The 20,545-nt window shown below is 42.7% G+C and overlaps 1 protein-coding gene and 1 long non-coding RNA gene across 2 annotated transcripts; one reads left to right on the top strand and one right to left on the bottom strand.

The window, feature by feature from the left end:
• Positions 1-2,726: 2,726 nt before the first annotated feature.
• LOC116406664 lies at positions 2,727-5,531 on the bottom strand. The gene is made up of 3 exons (XR_004219728.1): positions 5,450-5,531; positions 4,184-4,255; positions 2,727-2,810 (listed from the first exon to the last, which is right to left on the bottom strand). It is a non-coding gene; the product is annotated as an uncharacterized LOC116406664 (long non-coding RNA).
• Positions 5,532-7,382: 1,851 nt separating this feature from the next.
• On the top strand, positions 7,383-19,353 carry LOC116406854 (Fc receptor-like protein 5). The gene is made up of 6 exons (XM_031891821.1): positions 7,383-7,395; positions 7,890-7,973; positions 9,499-9,516; positions 9,905-10,180; positions 15,021-15,299; positions 19,190-19,353. The coding sequence occupies exons 1-6, from the start codon at positions 7,383-7,385 to the stop codon at positions 19,351-19,353; spliced, it is 834 nt and encodes a 277-aa protein (XP_031747681.1).
• Positions 19,354-20,545: the final 1,192 nt, after the last annotated feature.

Raw genomic sequence — 20,545 nt, 5'->3', positions numbered from 1 at the left:
TATACTGTACTTTACCTTTATTTAATGACTGCCCAAAGTATCAGTGTTGATTTGGGGCATAGAAATGATTCTCACAGCACCCTCACTGAAATGCTTGGGGGCGGAACTGTGGCCCCCAGAGTGGCACTGAAACTGATATATCCATCTATAACCTGGTGTGACTTACCTGCAGTTTATTGGTGGGCTCAGACAGATATTGTACTGTTATTAAGACATTCTTTAAAAAACACAGGGCTGGAAGTGTTGAAACACAAAAACACGCAACGCTGGCACATTTATCATCACGAGTGTTTAACTCTCATTATTTAAAATGATTGCAACTTTCTTTTAGTATTCTATATAAAAACATTTGTGTGTTCCGGAGGAACGATACAATAAAATGGGAACTCGCCTGTGTATTCATAGACAACTGGGTAGTCCGTTATTAATTCATATGAGCCATATTGTTCCTCACTTGGGTCTCCCTCGGCCATTGCTAAAAAGTAAAACAGAGACAGTATTAGTGAGAAATGATATTTATAAATCACAGAGCGCAGAGAGCTGCTGCCCCAGGTACAACACTGACTTAAAGGACAACTATACCCCCAGAAGGAATACATTTATATCACAATAAATAACCCATTGAAGAATAAACTGGAATATAAATATCAATATAAATATTGCCCTTTTACAGCCTTTCCCTTGAGCCGCCATTTAGTGATGGACTGTGTGCTCCCTCAGAGATCAGCTGATGTGTAGTAGTATAATAAGGAATGGGTCTGTAACTTTGGGGTGACGTGTATAGTAAGGTATAAATGAAAGCAGGAGGTATATAGCTGGAATAGCACACATAAAACAGAGATCCTGCAGTAGGCCTTTAGTGTAGAACAATTTGGGGTCACAGGTGAATAAACAAATCATTCAGATGCTAAACAGCTCATCTTCCTACTGAAGGGCTGCATGAACCAGGGCCTGGCACCTCATCCACCCTAAAGACTTCCAGCTGCATCCCACACGTGGCCAACCTACCAACACCACATATCACACAACATATCACACAACAGATCTAGCCAATATACTTAATATTTTACACCAGTAAGGCTCCATGACACAAAGGTGCTATTAGCCAGAGGTTTATAGATGTCTTCTCAGTCTCCTCCTCTTCATAGAAGGCTTCCTGCTCTAGCAATTCCACACATCACTACCAGTACAACAAGCGGGCTACTAAGAAAGCCTCAGCTACGAAATTCCAACCTGCTGTTTCTACAGCTATCTTTGCCATGGCTTCAGCTGATCCTCCAATGATGAACCTCAGGTGAGCCATCATGAATGAAGGCATGGGTTCAAACTCACTATAAATTGGAGATTTTAGTAGCTTTACTCTCTATCAAGGGTAGCTGGAGGGTGTATCTAGCCTAGCTCCAGTCATTACTGTCAGTGTTGGACTGAGATGCCAGGGGCCCACCAGAAAACCTTGCATCATAGGCCCATTCTCTAAGCCAGTGCTGTCCAACTTCTGTTGTACCGAGGGCCGGAATTTTTCCGACCTACGTGGTGGAGGGCCGATAATGGAAGCCAGTTTTGACCACTCCCCTTTTTGAAACCGCACCCACTTGAAACCAAACCCATGTTATCACATGACCATACCCATTTTAATGGTTGTAGTACAGCAAAAACCTGCCATACTCTGCCTGCCCTACCCTGCCTGTGTGTGCCATACTCTGCCTGCCCTACCCTGCCTTTGTGTGTGCCATACTCTGCCTTCCCTACCCTGCCTGTGTGTGCCATACTCTGCCTGCCCTACCCTGCCTGTGTGCCATACTTTCACTGTGTGTGCCATACTTGGCCTGTGTGTGCCATACTCTGCCTGCCCTACTCTGCCTGTGTGTGCCATACTCTGCCTTCCCTACCCAGCCTGTGTGTGCCATTCTTGGCTGGTTTGTGCCAAACTTGGCCTGTGTGTGCCATACTCTGCCTGCCCTACTCTGCCTGTGTGTGCCATACTCTGCCTTCCCTACCCTGCCTGTGTGTGCCATACTCTGTATGGCACACACAGGCAGCATACAGTGACACAATGCTGGCACTGCTCCTACAGTCTGCACAATAACTATATATTAAAAAACTTTTTAATTGCAGTACCACCTCAGTATATGTTCTTTTTGTAGTGTGCAGGGATTATTTGTGGGTTTCTACTGCTCTGAGGTGTGAACAGAGGAACAATGGGGGTGATTACAGCCTGAGCCTGAGGTGTGAACACTGCAGGGGGAAAACAATGCAGGGATTAAAAAGTGTGAACAACACAGGGGATTACATAATTAAACAATACAGCCTGATTACAGCCTGAATCTGAGGTGGAACCATGCAGGGGGCCAGTTAATCTCAGTACTGATACCATTTAAAGCTTACACAAGAGTAAGCCATCAAAGCAGCCAGACAGGTGGGGGGCCACACAGAGGGGGGTCGCGGGCCGCCAGTTGGACAGCACTGCTCTAAGCTATTATTCCTCCCTCTCCTCCCTCAACCCCTTTATTATCCAGGTCCCTTTTCTCTATCCTTCCATCTCTTTTTCCCATACAGAAAAAACACAGGGCTGGAAGTGTTGAAACACAAAAACACGCAACGCTGGCACATTTATCATCACGAGTGTTTGACTCTCATTATTTAAAATGATTACAACTTTCTTTTAGTATTCTATATAAAAACATTTGCCTTTTCCTGAGGAACGATACAACAAAATGGGAACTCGCCTGTGTATTCATAGACAACTGGGTAGTCCGTTATCAATTCATATGAGCCATATTGTTCCTCACTTGGGTCTCCCTCGGCCATTGCTAAAAAGTAAAACAAAGACAGTATTAGTGAAAAATGATATTTATAAATCACAGAGCGCAGAGAGCTGCTGCCCCAGGTACAACACTGACTTAAAGGACAACTATACCCCCAGAAGGAATACGTTTATATCACAATAAATAACCCATTGAAGAATAAACTGGAATATATATATCAGTAAATATTGCCCTTTTACATCCTTTCCCTTGAGCCGCCATTTAGTGATGGGCTGTGTGCTCCCTCAGAGATCAGCTGACAGGAAGTAATGCAGCTCTAACTGTAACAGGAAGTAGTGTGGGAGCAAAAGGCAGAACTCTGCCCATTCATTGGCTGATGGGGCCTAGCATGTATGTGTGCCTTGGCTTGTTTGTGTGCACTGTGAATCCTATGATCCCAGGGGGCGGCCCTTAGTACCTAAAATGGCAGTTTCCTATTTAGGATTACCCAATGGCACATACTACTAAAGGTATACTTATATGAAAATGGTTTATTTAGATGAAGCAGGGTTTTACTTATGAACTATTTTTATAGAGACCTACATTGTTCAGGGGTATTGTTTCTCCAATTTGCTTTATCTTGTGCTAAGATCATACCCTGGAGGTGGGGGTCTCCCTGCGTTTCAGTTTAGTGGTGTTTCCTTCCTGCTCTGTAAGCACCAGGCCTAGGACTGGAATTATTTTCTTGCTCTCGGTCATTTTTTATTATAGGGGAACACTGTGTTTTTAATTCTAGGCAACTCTCCAATATACATTAATGTTGTGATTAGTTGTGTGTGTAAATGTAATTGCTCCCGCAGTCCCTTATGAATAGGAGAGGACTTAATGAGAAAGATAAGTGATAAAAAATACCAATAACAATAAAACTGGAGCCTCACAGAGCAATAGCTTTTTGGCCCATTGGCCCATTTGAGCTGCAAAGAGTTAGAAGAAGGCAGCAAATAATTCAAAAACTATTAAAAAATAAATAATGAAGACCAATTGAAAATTTGCTAAGAATTGGCCATTCTCTAACATACTAAAAGTTAACTTAAAGGTGAACTGCCCCTTTAGGGCATAGTGTGATTGCCTTATCTAGAAAACCTGAGTTCCTGAGGTATGAAGCTAATTCTGTAACAATACAGTGTATAATATACAATTTCATTTGAGCTTGATTGAAGAAGTCCCATAAAAGTTGCACTATTTAGTAAATATTCCATATTTTGCAGGTGCTATAGTACATAACATTTCTCTCTAGAGGAGAGACAGGAGTAAAACAGAGAGAGAGCCGGGTACTTACTGAGCAGGATCCCAAACAGCAGGACTAACATGTTGGCTGAGACTGGGGCACTGACATGGGGGCTGTACAGTAAGTGCCTATAAGTTCCCCCCAAACTCACCACTCATTTCCCTTCCTGTTTAGAAGCCGCTTTCTCTTTATCCTGTGGTTTCACATTAGCACGAGAACCTGACTGCAAACAAACAGACCAGTTATGCCAATATACATACAGTATATATCTGTTCTCATCTATGTGGGTGAGACCACATTGCAGATAAAGACACGGACAGGTTTACTATAAGAAGGGGCAAAATTAAATTGCTTATTTCTAAACATTACGTAACGGTTGGACGTACGTGGGGCTCATTTATTAACACTGGGCAAATTTGCCCGTGGGCTGTAACCCATAACAACCAATCTGTTTTTTCCTTTTTTAGCTAGCTGCAAGTAGAACAATGAATGTAACCATTTGATTGGTTGCCAAGGGTTACTGCCCATGGGAAAATTTGCCCAGTATTAATAAATGATTATTGCAATATATGGTCCTGGACCTAGACATGGGGGAGACCGGGCAATAATGTTGAGTAGTGATGGGCAAATTTTTTTTACCAGGCATGGATTTGCAGCAAAATTTCGTATTTCACCATTTGCAAATTGTTTTGTGAAACCTCCACTAAACTTTGCCTCAAAAATTCATGGCCCAATAGGAATATTAGCAGTCACTGAGGGGTTCTGTGCCCATATAAAGGCACAAGGCTGCAGGCTGAGTTATACAGGGAACTCTGAGTATCACTCATGTATTATAAGGGATAATGTACCCCCTACTGTAAATGATAAGGATATTAGCAGTCACTGAGGGGTTCTGTGCCCATATAAAGGCACAAGGCTGCAGGCTGAGTTACACAGGGAACTCTGAGTATCACTCATGTATTATAAGGGATAATGTACCCCCTACTGTAAATGATAAGGATATTAGCAGTCACTGAGGGGTTCTGTGCCCATATAAAGGCACAAGGCTGCAGGCTGAGTTATACAGGGAACTCTGAGTATCACTCATGTATTATAAGGGATAATGTACCCCCTACTGTAAATGATAAGGATATTAGCAGTCACTGAGGGGTTCTGTGCCCATATAAAGGCACAAGGCTGCAGGCTGAGTTATACAGGGAACTCTGAGTATCACTCATGTATTATAAGGGATAATGTACCCCCAAAAGTAAATTATAATGATATAATACACAATGAATATCCTATAAATTATATCCTTATGAACAGTGCTTAGTGATGTTATCAGTTATAATCGGCGCTTAGTGATATAAGTGAAATAATTTAGCATAAAATAAATAATTCACTAGAACTACTATAAAACTGTAATGTTCTATCTTACCAGTAGGTGTCACCAGTGTAGCATAAAAACTCAGATTACAGTGTCCTTATAAACATCAATTCATTGAAAATCCTGCAGAGAAAAGAAAAAGCATTTTGTAACCATTCTATAACAATGTATAAACATAGTTTGGTGCATATGAATTCTTCACGCTGCGTTAGAATCCTAAAAAAGATTTACAAGATATCAGTTTAGCGATTCATTTTAAGCCCCTAACTTCACACCATTTCATTGTGTTACCCCTTTTATGCCACTAGATGTCACCCACGTGAAACTTTGGTTGACAGGACTATGATACATTTACTTACAATCAGATAGTTCAAAATTTGTTACTTGTAATACGTACAGATGATACTTATAATAATCAGTATATTAAAAGCTCTTATTGCAGGGACCAGTTTTGAATAAAAGGAAGGTAATTATAATAATATATGGAGAGTGCATTGTGCCTGAGTCTGAGCTTTCAGCCAGCGCTACACATTAGAACTGCTTTCAGCTAACCTATTGTTTCTCCTACTCCCATGTAACTGGAGAAGTCCCAAGCCGGACTTGGATTTCTTACTATTGAGTGCTATTCTGATACCTACTGGGAGCTGCTATCTTGCTCCCTTCCCATTGTTCTGCTGATCGGCTGCTGGGGGTGAGGTGGGGGGATATCACTCCAACTTGCAGCGCAGCAGTAAAGTGTGCCTGAGTCTGAGCTTTCAGAAGGAGCTAGCTCTACACGTTAGAACTGCTTTCAGCTAACCTATTGTTTCTCCTACTCCCATGTAACTGGAGGAGTCCCAAGCCGGACTTGGATTTCTTACTATTGAGTGCTATTCTGATACCTACTGGGAGCTGCTATCTTGCTCCCTTCCCATTGTTCTGCTGATCGGCTGCTGGGAGGGGGGGGATATCACTCCAACTTGCAGCGCAGCAGTAAAGTGTGCCTGAAGTTCATCAGAGCACAGGTCTAGCTAGACCTGTGTGAAATTTCAAAATTAAATATAAAAAAAATCCGTGTTTTTGAAAAATGGATTACAATGCTGGATTCTGCTGGAGAATCTCTATTTATACAAGTTAAACATAACATATCCGGATATCACCTGAGTATTATACTACAAACCTTTATATGGCCTCTTCTTGGGTAGTATCACACATACCCCCTACAAACCACAGGTTAGATACAGTACATCCGGCATTTCACATAACTGAATATTTCAATCTTTTGGGATATAACCGCTTCATGGTTGTGCCCATTACTCACCCTACACTGTAGCACAGCTGTAAAAGAAAATGCAAGTTAAACACATTCTGCTTATACATATTCCAGCCTCTTAAGAGAGGCTTTTTATGCACTTGGAAAGGAAAACATGAATAAATGTGCCTACCCCCCCCCCCCCCCCAAGTAATAGGAATTTAAACAGAAGAACTGTATAAGTTTGTAGAACTTAAGAGTCTTCTCTAACTGACTCCCACTGGGCCACAGTAGCAAATTCACCCCATGGGGTCAAGTGATGTGCCTCCATAAGGCGCAGCTCAGGTCCATCATATCGAAGTTACAAGGCAATAGAACTGAGGAACTTGCCCCAAACACTATTCCCAGAGGAGCACACAGTCAGTTTTAGACCCATTGGCCAAAGTGGTCAAAACAGTCCACTGAGCATAACTGTGAGCATCACAAGGGCACCGTGGCCCATAATAGGCATGTGGGGCAGCTCTTGACTCCCACAGGGATATCATCAAGGGTCTTTAAACCATTTTTTTATATTGGCCTTGGATTGTAAATCAGGTAAGTATGTGTGGTTACTAACTCTCCATACTCATACTTACAACTCATACACTACAAGGAGCTGCCTTATATGCATTGAATATTATATATATATATTGTAAGCGAGACCAGACATACAGACAGTCCTTTAGGTGAATAAAGTCCAGTTTATTCTGTACAATGACTGACTCTGGTATCCAGCAGGAGCATAAGCAAAACAAAAGTAAACAAAACCCTTGCCACACTTGGGCCTAACTAATACATAGGTTGCTTCCCTCACTATTACTGGTCCCCTACTGGGATTACTGGCTAAACCAAAAACACACAACTCCCCAGAGTCACAGTACCTTGAGAGAGTACTTTTGTTTGGGGAAAAATCCCAGCAGCACTTCAAGCTGTTCCACACAGGCACAGACCCTCTCACATTGATTTCAGTCTCAGCCCCCCACACTCTCTCTGGCTGGAGGCATATCTAGCCTGCTAATTATTCCCCAGGTGAATTAACCCACTCAGCACCGCTATACATGAGAGAGCCGGAGATGAACCTAGGGGAAATATATCTCCCTTCCACCTGTTTTCCTGTTACCGGTTCCCAATATATATATGTGTATTCTGCTATACTGCTCCTCAACTCTATAGATATAGAACATAAGCATAAATGATGATTATGCCAATATTTGTTTGCAGTCGGGTTCTTGTACCAAAGTGAAACCACAGGAGAAAGTTCAGATAAAGAGACGGCGGATTTAGAAACAGGAAGGGAAATGAGTGGTGAGTTTGGGGGGAACTTATAGGCACTTACTGTACAGTCCCCGTGTCAGTGCCCCAGTCTCAGCCAACATGTTAGTCCTGCTGTTTGGGATCCTGCTCAGTAAGTACCCAGCTCTCTCTCTGTTTTACTCAAGTTATTTTCTTGCTGATTTAGATTAAACACTATTATACTTGAAAAGCTTAGTTAATATTATATATTTACTTATAAAAATACAGAGGGGCAATTGTATATCCTGGGACTAGTACCAGCCCTGGCTATGGCTGATGTGTGAGTGGTGCCACCTAGTCCAGTCAGGCAGTCAGATTGGGAAACAGCCAGTAGCACCAGCACAAATCAGACTCGGCAGGGAACAAGCTCAGACCTTGCAACGCACTGCTCCATCCAACTGCAATGATAACTTGCTCTTGGGGGATAATGATAATTGTAGATTATCTGCAATAGAGCAGGACCTTATGGGCTGTAAAATTACCCCTAAAATCTGTGCTGCTTTCCATGTCTTTTCATTGTAGTCTATAATATGAACAGCTTGATTATTTTTAAAGTCTGTGACATTTTCACCTTCTGTGCTGCACTTCTAGCCAAGCCCCACTCATTTCCCCAGTCATTCTACAGAAGCTTCTGTTTCTCTGAATTTTTACCAAAAAAAAACATTTCTCTAACTTGACTTCTGCATTTTGAATTCTTAGCAATTAACATTTTAGTGCAGCAAATTGTCCTCTCTTGGCAGATGATAGTGACATCAGCAATAAAACATAATAATGAGAGCCACACAGACTTGCAATTGACAGTAATGACAATTGAACTTTACGAACAGGCCAAAGTCCTATAGGGAGGCATCTAGAGGGTCAAACAAGCTCATAGTCAGAAAAGAGGCAATCAGGAAATTCAGGTACAGGCAGAGAACTTAGCATTGCTGTATATCAAAGTTTTCTGGATAACTGGTTTCTGTACAATAGATCCAATACCATTCATTAAAGGATTGGACTTACTCATGAGGCAGAATATAGATAGATAGATAGATAGATAGATAGATAGATAGATAGATAGATAGATAGATAGATAGATGATAGATAGATAGATAGATAGATAGATAGATAGATAGATAGATAATAGATAGATAGATAGATGATAGATAGATAGATAGATATGATAGATAGATAGATAGATAGATAGATAGATGATAGATAGATAGATAGATAGATGATAGATAGATAGATAGATAGATGATAGATAGATAGATAGATAGATAGATAGATAGATAGATAGATACAGATATGGTTGCTATCCATGTGGTTTTGAGCCGGAAAGTTTTTGAGAGAGCTGCCCCGTTCCAAACTATCTCTCTAGTTTGGGTTTAGCTTCTGGCAAAGATGGCAACCCTAGAGTAAGTGATAGGAAAGACCCAGTAGTAGGTGTAGAATGGCAGTTCCCTGTGCTACATTATAGTGCCAGTATTTGTTCTGATTTGGTTTATTTATTTTGCTTTATTTCTCCTTAATACTTTTTTTCTGTTTAATTTTTCAGCAATGGCCAGAGGAGATGGTAAGTTCCGATTTTGTTTAAATTTTCAATTAAGGACACTCCCATTTAGTGTATAATTTGCATTTATCGTATTTCTACCAAAGTCCATAACTTTGCACTTGTCCACATTGAACCTCATTTCCCAGTTTGCTGCCCAGTTTTCCAATTTTGTCAAATCGCTCTGCAAAGCGGCAGAATCCTGCATGGAACTGTTTTGCACAATTTAGTGTCGTCAGCAAAAATAGAAACAGTACTGTCTATACCCACCTCCAGGTCATTAATAAACAAGTTAAAAAGCAAAACCCTATAGGAAAATCATTTATGCTACAGTGGGGTGAGATAATGTTCTTGGGTTTTGTTCCAGTTCCATAGTGAAGTAATGTTCCTTTCTGATTCTTTTCTCTTGCAGAGCATTTGCCTAACCCGGAGCTGAGAGTGAGCCCAGACCTGATTACTGAGGGCTCCCACATATCCCTCACCTGTCATTCTCACTCACTGCCCAAGGATACACTGGAGTTTGCTTTATACTGGAATGGATTTATATTGTTCACATTCAGCAAAGACAATACATGGCACACTGACTCAGTTAAGAAAGAATATTCAGGAAATTACACATGTGGAGTAAAATCTTCAGCCAGTTCTAAAGAGATAAAGCTGAGTAACACTGTGAATATTCAGATAAAGGGTAAGTATCCTCACTCTGCATAATATGTGAGATTATTTTCACTCAGGATTAACCCTTTCTCAGGCAGAAGGGTACTTACCTCCTGGGGGTGAGGCACAGCTGGGAACCCTCCCTTTTAGTAGTGGGACAGACTGGGAAACCCAATAGCTAAATGCTCACGGGACGCCCCATAATAGTCATTGGTGTAGGCTGGAAGTAAAATTACCCTGCGGTGGTGGAAAACAATCATATAAGTAACATCAATTAATTCACTAACTTGTGCAACTATATTGACCACTAAAGACTGTGCTAATAATTTGCTATATACAGCAGCACGGACACTAATAACAGACATTGGTCTATATATAAATCTTGCTGGAATATATAAAGGGAATTAACTCTGCAAATTAAGAACTTTTCCCTCTCACCAACCCCCCCACCAGGATAATTGAAGTGGAACCTGCATAGAGAACGCAATACCTCTCTCCTTAACCCTTTCAGTGCCAGCAGAATTTGACATTTCGGTTCCCCTCAGTGCCAGACGTTTTGTAAACATTCTGTGCTCTCTCAATGTAGGGGCTTTTTCTGGGGGCAGGGTTAAGTTTAGGTAGGCAAACTATAAATTGTTTTTTTTCGGGAGAACCTGAGCTTTCCAAATCTGCCTGAGTTTTTGTGTATTTCCACTTCTGGAACAAGATTTAGAGCTTGAAATACAAAAAAAAAAAAAAAATGCTATTTGCTATTACATGCTATTATATAAGGATTTGTACCAGAAACAGATTTTATTTTATGGACAAAAATTCAACTGATTTGGAAAGCCTCATGTCTCCCGAATGTGCCAATACCTGATATGTATAGTTTTATTGAGATTTCTGACTTCTATAGATCAAAAACTCCCAGCAGTAAATTACTAAATTTTCAAAGCATTACAGCAGAATACGGCATACTTTACATTCCAAAGCCAAAAATCCTGGAACATTAGGTTTACCCCAGGAAACCATACATTTTTGAAAAGTACACATTCTGACGAATCCGAAATGGGTAACTATGTCTTCCAACTCCTAAGTACCAAACGGCAATGCTTTACTGAATTTAGCATTTTCTATAAAAAATTATGTTGATTCAGAATTTCATGGTGTCAACAAATCCCAAAAAAGTTGGGACAAGTAGCAATAAGAGGCTGGAAAAAGTAAATTTGAGCATAACGAAGAGCTGGAAGACCAAATAACACTAATTAGGTCAATTGGCAACATGATTGGGTATAAAAAGAGCTTCTCAGAGTGGCAGTGTCTCTCAGAAGCCAAGATGGGTAGAGGATCACCAATTCCCACAATGTTGCGCAGAAAGATAGTGAAGCAATATCAGAAAGGTGTTACCCAGCGAAAAATTGCAAAGATTTTGCATCTATCATCATCAACTGTGCATAACATCATCCGAAGATTCAGAGAATCTGGAACAATCTCTGTGCGTAAGGGTCAAGGCCGTAAAACCATACTGGATGCCCGTGATCTCCGGGCCCTTAAACGACACTGCACCACAAACAGGAATGCTACTGTAAAGGAAATCACAGAATGGGCTCAGGAATACTTCCAGAAACCATTGTCAGTGAACACAATCCACCGTGCCATCCGCCGTTGCCAGCTGAAACTCTACAGTGCAAAGAAGAAGCCATTTCTAAGCAAGATCCACAAGCTCAGGTGTTTTCACTGGGCCAGGGATCATTTAAAATGGAGTGTGGCAAAATGGAAGACTGTTGTGGTCAGACGAGTCATGATTCGAAGTTCTTTTTGGAAATCTGGGACACCATGTCATCCGGACCAAAGAGGACAAGGACAACCCAAGTTGTTATCAACGCTCAGTTCAGAAGCCTGCATCTCTGATGGTATGGGGGTTGCATGAGTACGTGTGGCATGGACAGCTTGCATGTCTGGAAAGGCAGCATCAATGCAGAAAAATATATTCAGGTTCTAGAACAACATATGCTCCCATCCAGACGTCATCTCTTTCAGGGAAGACCCTGCATTTTTCAACAAGATAATGCCAGACCACATTCTGCATCAATCACAACATCATGGCTGCGTAGGAGAAGGATCCAGGTACTGAAGTGGCCAGTCTGCAGTCCAGATCTTTCACCTATAGAGAACATTTGGCGCATCATAAAGAGGAAGGTGCGACAAAGAAGGCCCAAGACGATTGAACAGTTAGAGGCCTGTATTAGACAAGAATGGAAGAGCATTCCTATTCCTAAACTTGAGAAACTGATCTCCTCAGTCCCCAGACGTCTGTTGAGTGTTGTAAGAAGAAGGGGAGATGCCACACAGTGGGAAAATGGCCTTGTCCCAACTTTTTTGGGATTTGTTGACACCATGAAATTCTGAATCAACATATTTTTCCCTAAAAATGGTACATTTTCTCAGTTTAAACTTTTGTTCCGTGATTTATGTTCTATTCTGAATAAAATATTATAAGTTGGCACATCCACATCATTGTGGATGTGCGCAGTGCGGTTAGCGAATACACTATCCGCAATGGCAATAAAACATTTTTCTCAGGCAAGAATAAAAACGATGCAATAAAAAAAAAAAAAAAATTACATAAGTGTGTAAGTGTGTGTGTACACATGGTAAAATGTGTTTTGTGTGCATGTGTGCAAGTGTGAGTGATATATATATATATAAGTGCTGTGAATGTGTGAAAACCCCCAAAAATGCATGTGTGTGTGTAAGTATGAGTATAAGTATGTGTATTGGTGTAATAAGTGTGTGATTGTGTGTTTGTGTGTGTATTTGGCACCTACCTGGGCTGAAGATCAAAGCCAGACCCGGAGCGACATCAGACAGCAGCTGCAGCCGATGGTGAGAGGGGGCGGTGCAGAGGGGGGGGGGGGCGAGAGCAGAGGGGGAGTGGAGGGAGGGTGAGAAACTGCAGGGACCCTGGGCGATCGCGACCCAGGGGCCACTCGTTCCCCACCTCTGACTGTTGTCTGGAGGCTGGGGAACGAGCGGGGAGCGAAGAAGCGGCTTGAAAAGCCGCTTCTCTGCTCCCAAACCCGGAAGTGCAGCAGGACGTAGAATCTATGTCCTGTGGCACTTAGGTACTTTGGTACCCAGGACGTAGATTCAACCCCAAAAATTATGTTTTGCATAATGAAAGAAAACAATTCTAAGCAACTTTCCAATATGAAATAATTAAAAATTTGTAGCGCTTTAAACGTTATGTATAAATGTAATTGCTATTGAAAGCAGCATTTGCTGAACTCCTGGTTGTTACACTTTAAATAATGTTGCAAAGGTCGGTCTCCCCCAGCGAGTCAGGTCTGTCGGGCTGCTGCCTTGTGTTACACTGTGTCAACAGTCCGAGCCCCCAGGGCAGACACTACTTCTAATAGCAATTATACATACAAATAACTCAAAACCCATTACAAACTTGTAATAAATGTATATTGCAAAGCTGCTTAGAATTTTGGTTTCTTTTATTAGGCAAAAAAATATATTTTGAGTTGCCTTGTCCTTTAAAAGGAATATCCAATTTTAGTGACTGTTTTTTCTCCCTTTTCTTGCTATTTAAGGTTTTTGAAATAAGGTTTTTTGTGTTTTTAAACAATCTAATACAGTGCATTTATGGTTTTATATGGATGTAACTATATGTGGTTGTGAATAAGGTAGGCTGGCCAGCCAAGTTTTCAATTTGATTTTAATGGGATATACCAATACTAAATAAATTCTATATAATTTAAATTTTTCCTCTTTCTATAGGAAGTGGTAGAGGAGGGAGGGGTCCCCACCTCTTAAGGTGGCCATGCATGAGCAGATCCCCAAGCGATCGGATCTTCCCCCGATATCCCCACCTACGGGTGGGCGATATCGGGGAGCATTTGGGTAAAAAAAAAATAATCCGATCGTTTGGCCCTGGGGCCAAACGATCGGATTATGTGGGCGGCAATGGGGCAGTCGGATCGGGGACCGCATCAACGAGCTGATGCGGTCCCCGATCCGACCGGATTTTCTAACCTGGCCGATCGAGATCTGGCCAATTTCAGGCCAGATATCGGTCAGCCAGGCCGCTCTGCTCTCCCCATACACGGGCAGATTAGCTGCCGAATCGGTCCAAGGGACCCATATCGGCAGCTATAGTCGGCCCGTGTATGGGGACCTTTAGTATTGATATTGAAACAACACTCTGTCGAAAGAAAAAGCTTTGGAATTATAGCTAAATGCTCAGCACCCAGGCATAAAGTACAACTGTGCACTTTGGGCAAATTTATGAACATTCAAGATTGCATTTTTGGCCTAGCTTCCCAAAAAAACTGTTGTCTTTTCCCCACAATCATTTGAGATTTATTGTTACAAAAAAAGAAAAAATTGTAACCTTAAGAACTATTTGCCACCTAAAACCTGCGGAGGTTCTGTAGAGGTCAGTGGGAAGGTTCCCCGAAGCATTGAAGGTATGGGGGTGTTTGTTTTAAACTGATTAGAGATTTAACAGCCTCAGTTCAGATGAATGGAAATGTGCGATTATTTTCAAGATTATTCCATCCGAGTTTATTTGTTAAATATGCTGGTCATCTGGCTGCAGGAAAAACATTGTGCCAGAGTAATATTTCTCATTTTGTGTTTGAATATTTATGTGATATTACTATATTGACCTTGTATATCTTTCTACTCCCTCTGAGACGCTTCTATTCCCAGAAGTAACCAATACGTGTGAAGCTTTTCCTTCAATGTTACGTCACTCATTTTTGTATTTGATTTATTGCTCTTCTCCTAATTTTTCATGGGACTTTAGTAGATTTGTGTACATTCCCAGTGTTCTTGTTACTGTCTCACTCTAATCTGCTGTCTCATTCTGGTTTCCCTCCTAGAGCGGATCCCCAGGCCAGAAATAAGAGTGAGCCCAGATGAGATCACTGAAGGTTCTGATATGTCCATATCCTGCCATTATAATCCAACCCCACCAGGAGAGAGTCCATGGCTGCAGTTTGCATTATACAGAGATGGAACAATCATGGAGGGATTCAGTTCTGCCAGTGAGTGGCACATTTCCCCGGCCCGGGCTGAGCAGTCAGGATATTATACATGTGCAGTTAGACCCCAATATGGAGAAGGACAGAGAAGCGCTGCTGTCTATATTCCCATACACAGTAAGGATTATTTGCATTTCCTTATAATTTTATAATTAAAATATATATACTGTATATCAGGAACTTACCGTATTTTTCGCCGTATAAGACGCACTTTTTCTTTCCCAAAACTGGGGGGGAAAAGTTGGTGCGTCTTATACGGCGAACAGCATCTTCCTCTATGTGCCGCGGCTCTCTGCCGCATCCTTGCTTTTATAAGGTTGAGCCCGTGCGTACTGACGTCACACGCACAGGGCGCAACCTTATAAAAGCACAGAAGCAGCTGGGAGCCGCGGCAGAGAGAGGAAGACATCACGGGAGCCGGAGGCCGCTGGGGGGAAATGGAAGGTGCTTGGGGGCCCTGGGGGAAGCTGAAGAATGCTGGGGGTGCCGTGGGGGAGCTGGAGGATGCTTGGAGGCCCTGGGGGACGCTGAAGGATACTTGGGGGGGGCCCTGGGGGAAGCTGAAGGATACTTGGGGGGCCCTGGGGGAAGCTGAAGGATACTTGGGGGGGGCCTGGGGGAAGCTGAAGGATACTTGGGGGGGGCCTGGGGGAAGCTGAAGGATACTTGGGGGGGGGGCCTGGGGGAAGCTGAAGGATACTTGGGGGGGCCCTGGGGGAAGCTGAAGGATACTTGGGGGGGGCCTGGGGGAAGCTGAAGGATACTTGGGGGGGCCCTGGGGGAAGCTGAAGGATACTTGGGGGGGCCCTGGGGGAAGCTGAAGGATACTTGGGGGGGGCCTGGGGGAAGCTGAAGGATACTTGGGGGGGCCTGGGGGAAGCTGAAGGATACTTGGGGGGGGGGCCTGGGGGAAGCTGAAGGATACTTGGGGGGGCCCTGGGGGAAGCTGAAGGATACTTGGGGGGGGCCTGGGGGAAGCTGAAGGATACTTGGGGGGGCCCTGGGGGAAGCTGAAGGATACTTGGGGGGGCCCTGGGGGAAGCTGAAGGATACTTGGGGGGTGCCGTGGGGGAGCTGGAGGATGCTTGGAGGCCCTGGGGGAAGCTGAAGGATACTTGGGGGGGCCCTGGGGGAAGCTGAAGGATACTTGGGGGGGCCCTGGGGGAAGCTGAAGGATACTCGGGGGGGCCCTGGGGGAAGCTGAAGGATTCTTGGGGGGGGGCCCTGGGGGAAGCCTCATTATGTGCGAGCCCAGAGACAATTAACTTTATACAGTTGATATAAAATATTTTACTACAGTATTTGGTTCAGAATCTTTTTTTTCTAGATTTTCCTCCTTTAAAATTGGGTGCGTCTTATATTCCGGAGCGTCTTATAGGGCGAAAAATACGGTACCCCTCACTGCATGCCAGAAGCTTTTATTTATTTTTCATTGTCAAAATGGCTAGAAAACTCACCCCCCCCATCCATTCTCCTGCACGCTACCATGTTGGCATGTTCCCCCAGGAATTGGTGACCCCGCCGCTCACATTTCTGTGTGAAAAAAAGTAAAAAACAAACATTTATTTCACTACTAAGTTCGTACTTGAAGATGTTAAAAAAAATGAACAACGCAGCCGTGACTCTTCTCAGTCTTTACATAGGGGCACACTTACTAAGCAATTTTGACTTTGATTTTTTTTTTTAACCTCTAGATATATTTGAGATTTACGAATGGGTTTTTGCCAGAATTCAAATTTCTGATATTGTTTCTCTAAAAATTCAAGTTTTTCAAAAATAACGCCCATAATTTGGGATTTATTAACCTTCAGTTAGGTTTGATGTGTCGAGTACCAATGAGCCCTATGGAGGCTTAGCATAGTAGAGCAATAGAATAGTCAGTGACAGCCTGTCCTCGACAGGGAGAAGTTAATTACCTCATTGTTTTTTTTTTTTCATTGGGATTTTTTTAAAGTGTATTTATCAATGGGTAAAAGTTCACCATTTGATAAATGTGCTTCTAAAAATCCCATAGGAATAAATAGTAAGTGGGTGAGTTTTTCTGTAGTGAGCTCTTATGGGCTAATTTATCAATTTTGAGTTTGTGAATTTGAGTTTGTTTCTCTAAATTGAATAAACTTGCATATCAAATGGTCACTTATTAATTGATAAGGAAAACTCACTTGAATTCAAAACTTCTATATCTCTAATTTTTCAAGTTGTAATAGGGCTCAATGGCACTCTGCAGCTCCAACCCGGCCCAAGGAAAGTCTCCCATAGGGCTCAATGGCACTCTGCAGCTCCAACCCGGCCCAAGGAAAGTCTCCCATAGGGCTCAATGGCACTCTGCAGCTCCAACCCGGCCCAAGGAAAGCCTCCCATAGGGCTCAATGGCACTCTGCAGCTCCAACCCGACCCAAGGAAAGTCTCCCATAGGGCTCAATGGCACTCTGCAGCTCCAACCCGGCCCAAGGAAAGCCTCCCATAGGGCTCAATGGCACTCTGTAGCTCCAACCTGGCCCAAGGAAAGCCTCCCATAGGGCTCAATGGCACTCTGTAGCTCCAACCCGGCCCAAGGAAAGTCTCCCATAGGGCTCAATGGCACTCTGCAGCTCCAACCCGGCCCAAGGAAAGCCTCCCATAGGGCTCAATGGCACTCTGCAGCTCCAACCCGGCCCAAGGAAAGTCTCCCATAGGGCTCAATGGCACTCTGCAGCTCCAACCAGGCCCAAGGAAAGTCTCCCATAGGGCTCAATGGCACTCTGCAGCTCCAACCCGGCCCAAGGAAAGTCTCCCATAGGGCTCAATGGCACTCTGCAGCTCCAACCCGGCCCAAGGAAAGCCTCCCATAGGGCTCAATGGCACTCTGCAGCTCCAACCAGGCCCAAGGAAAGTCTCCCATAGGGCTCAATGGCACTCTGCAGCTCCAACCCGGCCCAAGGAAAGTCTCCCATAGGGCTCAATGGCACTCTGCAGCTCCAACCTGGCCCAAGGAAAGTCTCCCATAGGGCTCAATGGCACTCTGCAGCTCCAACCCGGCCCACGGAAAGTCTCCCATAGGGCTCAATGGCACTCTGCAGCTCCAACCCGGCCCAAGGAAAGTCTCCCATAGGGCTCAATGGCACTCTGCAGCTCCAACCCGGCCCAAGGAAAGTCTCCCATAGGGCTCAATGGCACTCTGCAGCTCCAACCTGGCCCAAGGAAAGTCACCATACCGAAGCTTGAATGAATCCAAAACTTTCATACTCATTGCGACAATACGATTTTGTCGCGTTATTTTTAACGCACAGCATGAAAAAGTTGCATAAAATAACAAAAAAATCGGCGAAAATACGCAAGGTACGAAAAAGTTGAGGAAAACACAAACGGTCTGATCGAACGAACAATCGGACCATTCGTGGATTGATACATCTCCCCCTTAGTGTAGTAGTTACCACTTAGACTGTCATCACTACATCTTTCTATAGGAAAAAAAATAAAATATTGTACTTATATATCTTTGTTTATGCTTATCATATTCTCTCCAAGCCTCCTCTTTAATATGGAGTAACCATATTTATCAAGTATTTCTTTGGATGTTACATCACTCATTGCTGATTGGAGCAGGACAAAGGGGGTGTAAAAAAGAATGCTATGGAAAGGCAGGAGACACTGGGATACTGAGAAAAGGCTGGGGTATTTGAGGCAAGGCTTCCCAGACTAGCCAAAGCAACAGATGCAAGAGCTAGGGGGGCCACAGCTATGGCCGTAAGTAGCCTGGCCCAAATGAGCCTGTGAGGGTGCTGGGATTGGACACAGCCTTTAAGGAAGGCAGAAAATTAGCCACAATTTAACAGGAACCACTAGATGGAATTTGGCTCTTAGAGAAACCAGGGGTGGCTTTTTGCCGTCCCCAGTAAGATGCTGCCCAATGCAAAGTTTTTAGCTTCCCTCATAGTAGGAATAAAAATGATCTCCATAAAGGTATATAATGCAACCTACACACTGCCTGGCTGGTAACTGTACATTTACACTTCTCACCAATCCAGGTAGAAATTACACAGTGCAGAATGCAGTGAGACTGACGGCGTCGGCCTTCATATTCCTTCTGGCTTCATGTCTTCTGTTCCATCACTTGAAGAGCCCCCGGCAGATGGAACCAACGTCTGGAGAAACAAATGACAAATTGTCTTTCCAACTCTCTGCTTTGTAACTGCATTCACAGAACATTCACTTAATTAATATGTTTACATGTAAAAAATACCCCAATATTTTGACAACATACCAGGCTCCGCTAGTGGATAAAGATATTTCTATAGAGGCGATATAGTTAGCTATTATACAGTTAGATGCCCACAATTCCCCTGGCTTAGATGGACTCTCAAATCCTTATTATAAGATCATTGCTTCAGAGTAGTGATAAGCAAATCTGTCCCTTTTGGCTTTTTTTCCATGCAAAATAAACTAGAGTGTATGGGTGTTTTTGGGGTTTTTTTGCGATTACTTTTTCACACCAATAATTTTTAATGCAATTTTTTTCTTCCAATGGAGAAATGTGGTATTTCTCCATGCACACCACTTGCATCTATGCTCCTTATATTGGACATATATAAGGTCTTTGCTTTCCTCTCCTGTGAAAACCTCTACTTTACATAGAGAGATGGAGTTTTAGCAATGGATTAATAAAATGAATTACGTTTATTTAGTACGACACTTCTGCAATAGTTAGTTATGGTAGGATTTTCCTCTGCAACGTTCCTATTAAACCACATAACTAGGCAAGGTTGCCCCCTCTCTTCCCTCCTATTTAATTAAACCATAGCTCTTGCAACTTAGACATTTAAGGAATAGAGGGGCACCTACTACAAAATAAGTCTTTTTGGCAATGATTTAACTCTTGTTATTTTCAGACCACTGTCCTCCCCTCCCAATCTATATTAAATACTATAAATACATACATACTTTTGGTTCCCTTTCTGGTCTCCAGATTAATCACCCTAAAAAGGATACTCTAAATATTTATCTCTCTCATGATACAGTTTAGCTGTTACAAACTGAACTTTGATTTCCATTGGCAGCCTCATTTTATTTTATTGTTAGGTATCAAATTAACATACATGATCATACAAAACACTTTACACATTTTATCCCTCTATGTTTAAGTGCTTGAGTTTAGAAGCATATTTATCAAATGATGAGTTCTTACTTTCACCCATTCATAAATATGCTCCAAAAATGAATAGAAAGTGGGTGACTTTTTTTGTGGTGAATTCTAATTTCACATTTTGATAAATGCCCCCTGGAGGGATGGAGTCCCCTGGAGTAATGGAGCCTCATCATATATCATGGATAAAGCATGACTTTATGGCCAAAAATTCTGTATCTGTTTAGAAAGTTGCCAAGTG

The sequence above is a fragment of the Xenopus tropicalis genome, chromosome 8 (assembly GCF_000004195.4).
Source record: "Xenopus tropicalis strain Nigerian chromosome 8, UCB_Xtro_10.0, whole genome shotgun sequence".
NCBI lineage: Eukaryota > Metazoa > Chordata > Amphibia > Anura > Pipidae > Xenopus > Xenopus tropicalis.
Note: the sequence above shows the minus strand (reverse complement) of the source record. Positions and strands in the feature narration are given on the sequence as shown.

Coding starts and splice junctions, on each gene's coding strand:
- LOC116406854 (XM_031891821.1), top strand. Junction 10,181..15,020: donor TGTGAATATTCAGATAAAGG/GTAAGTATCCTC, acceptor TTTCCCTCCTAG/AGCGGATCCCCAGGCCAGAA. Junction 15,300..19,189: donor TGTCTATATTCCCATACACA/GTAAGGATTATT, acceptor TCACCAATCCAG/GTAGAAATTACACAGTGCAG.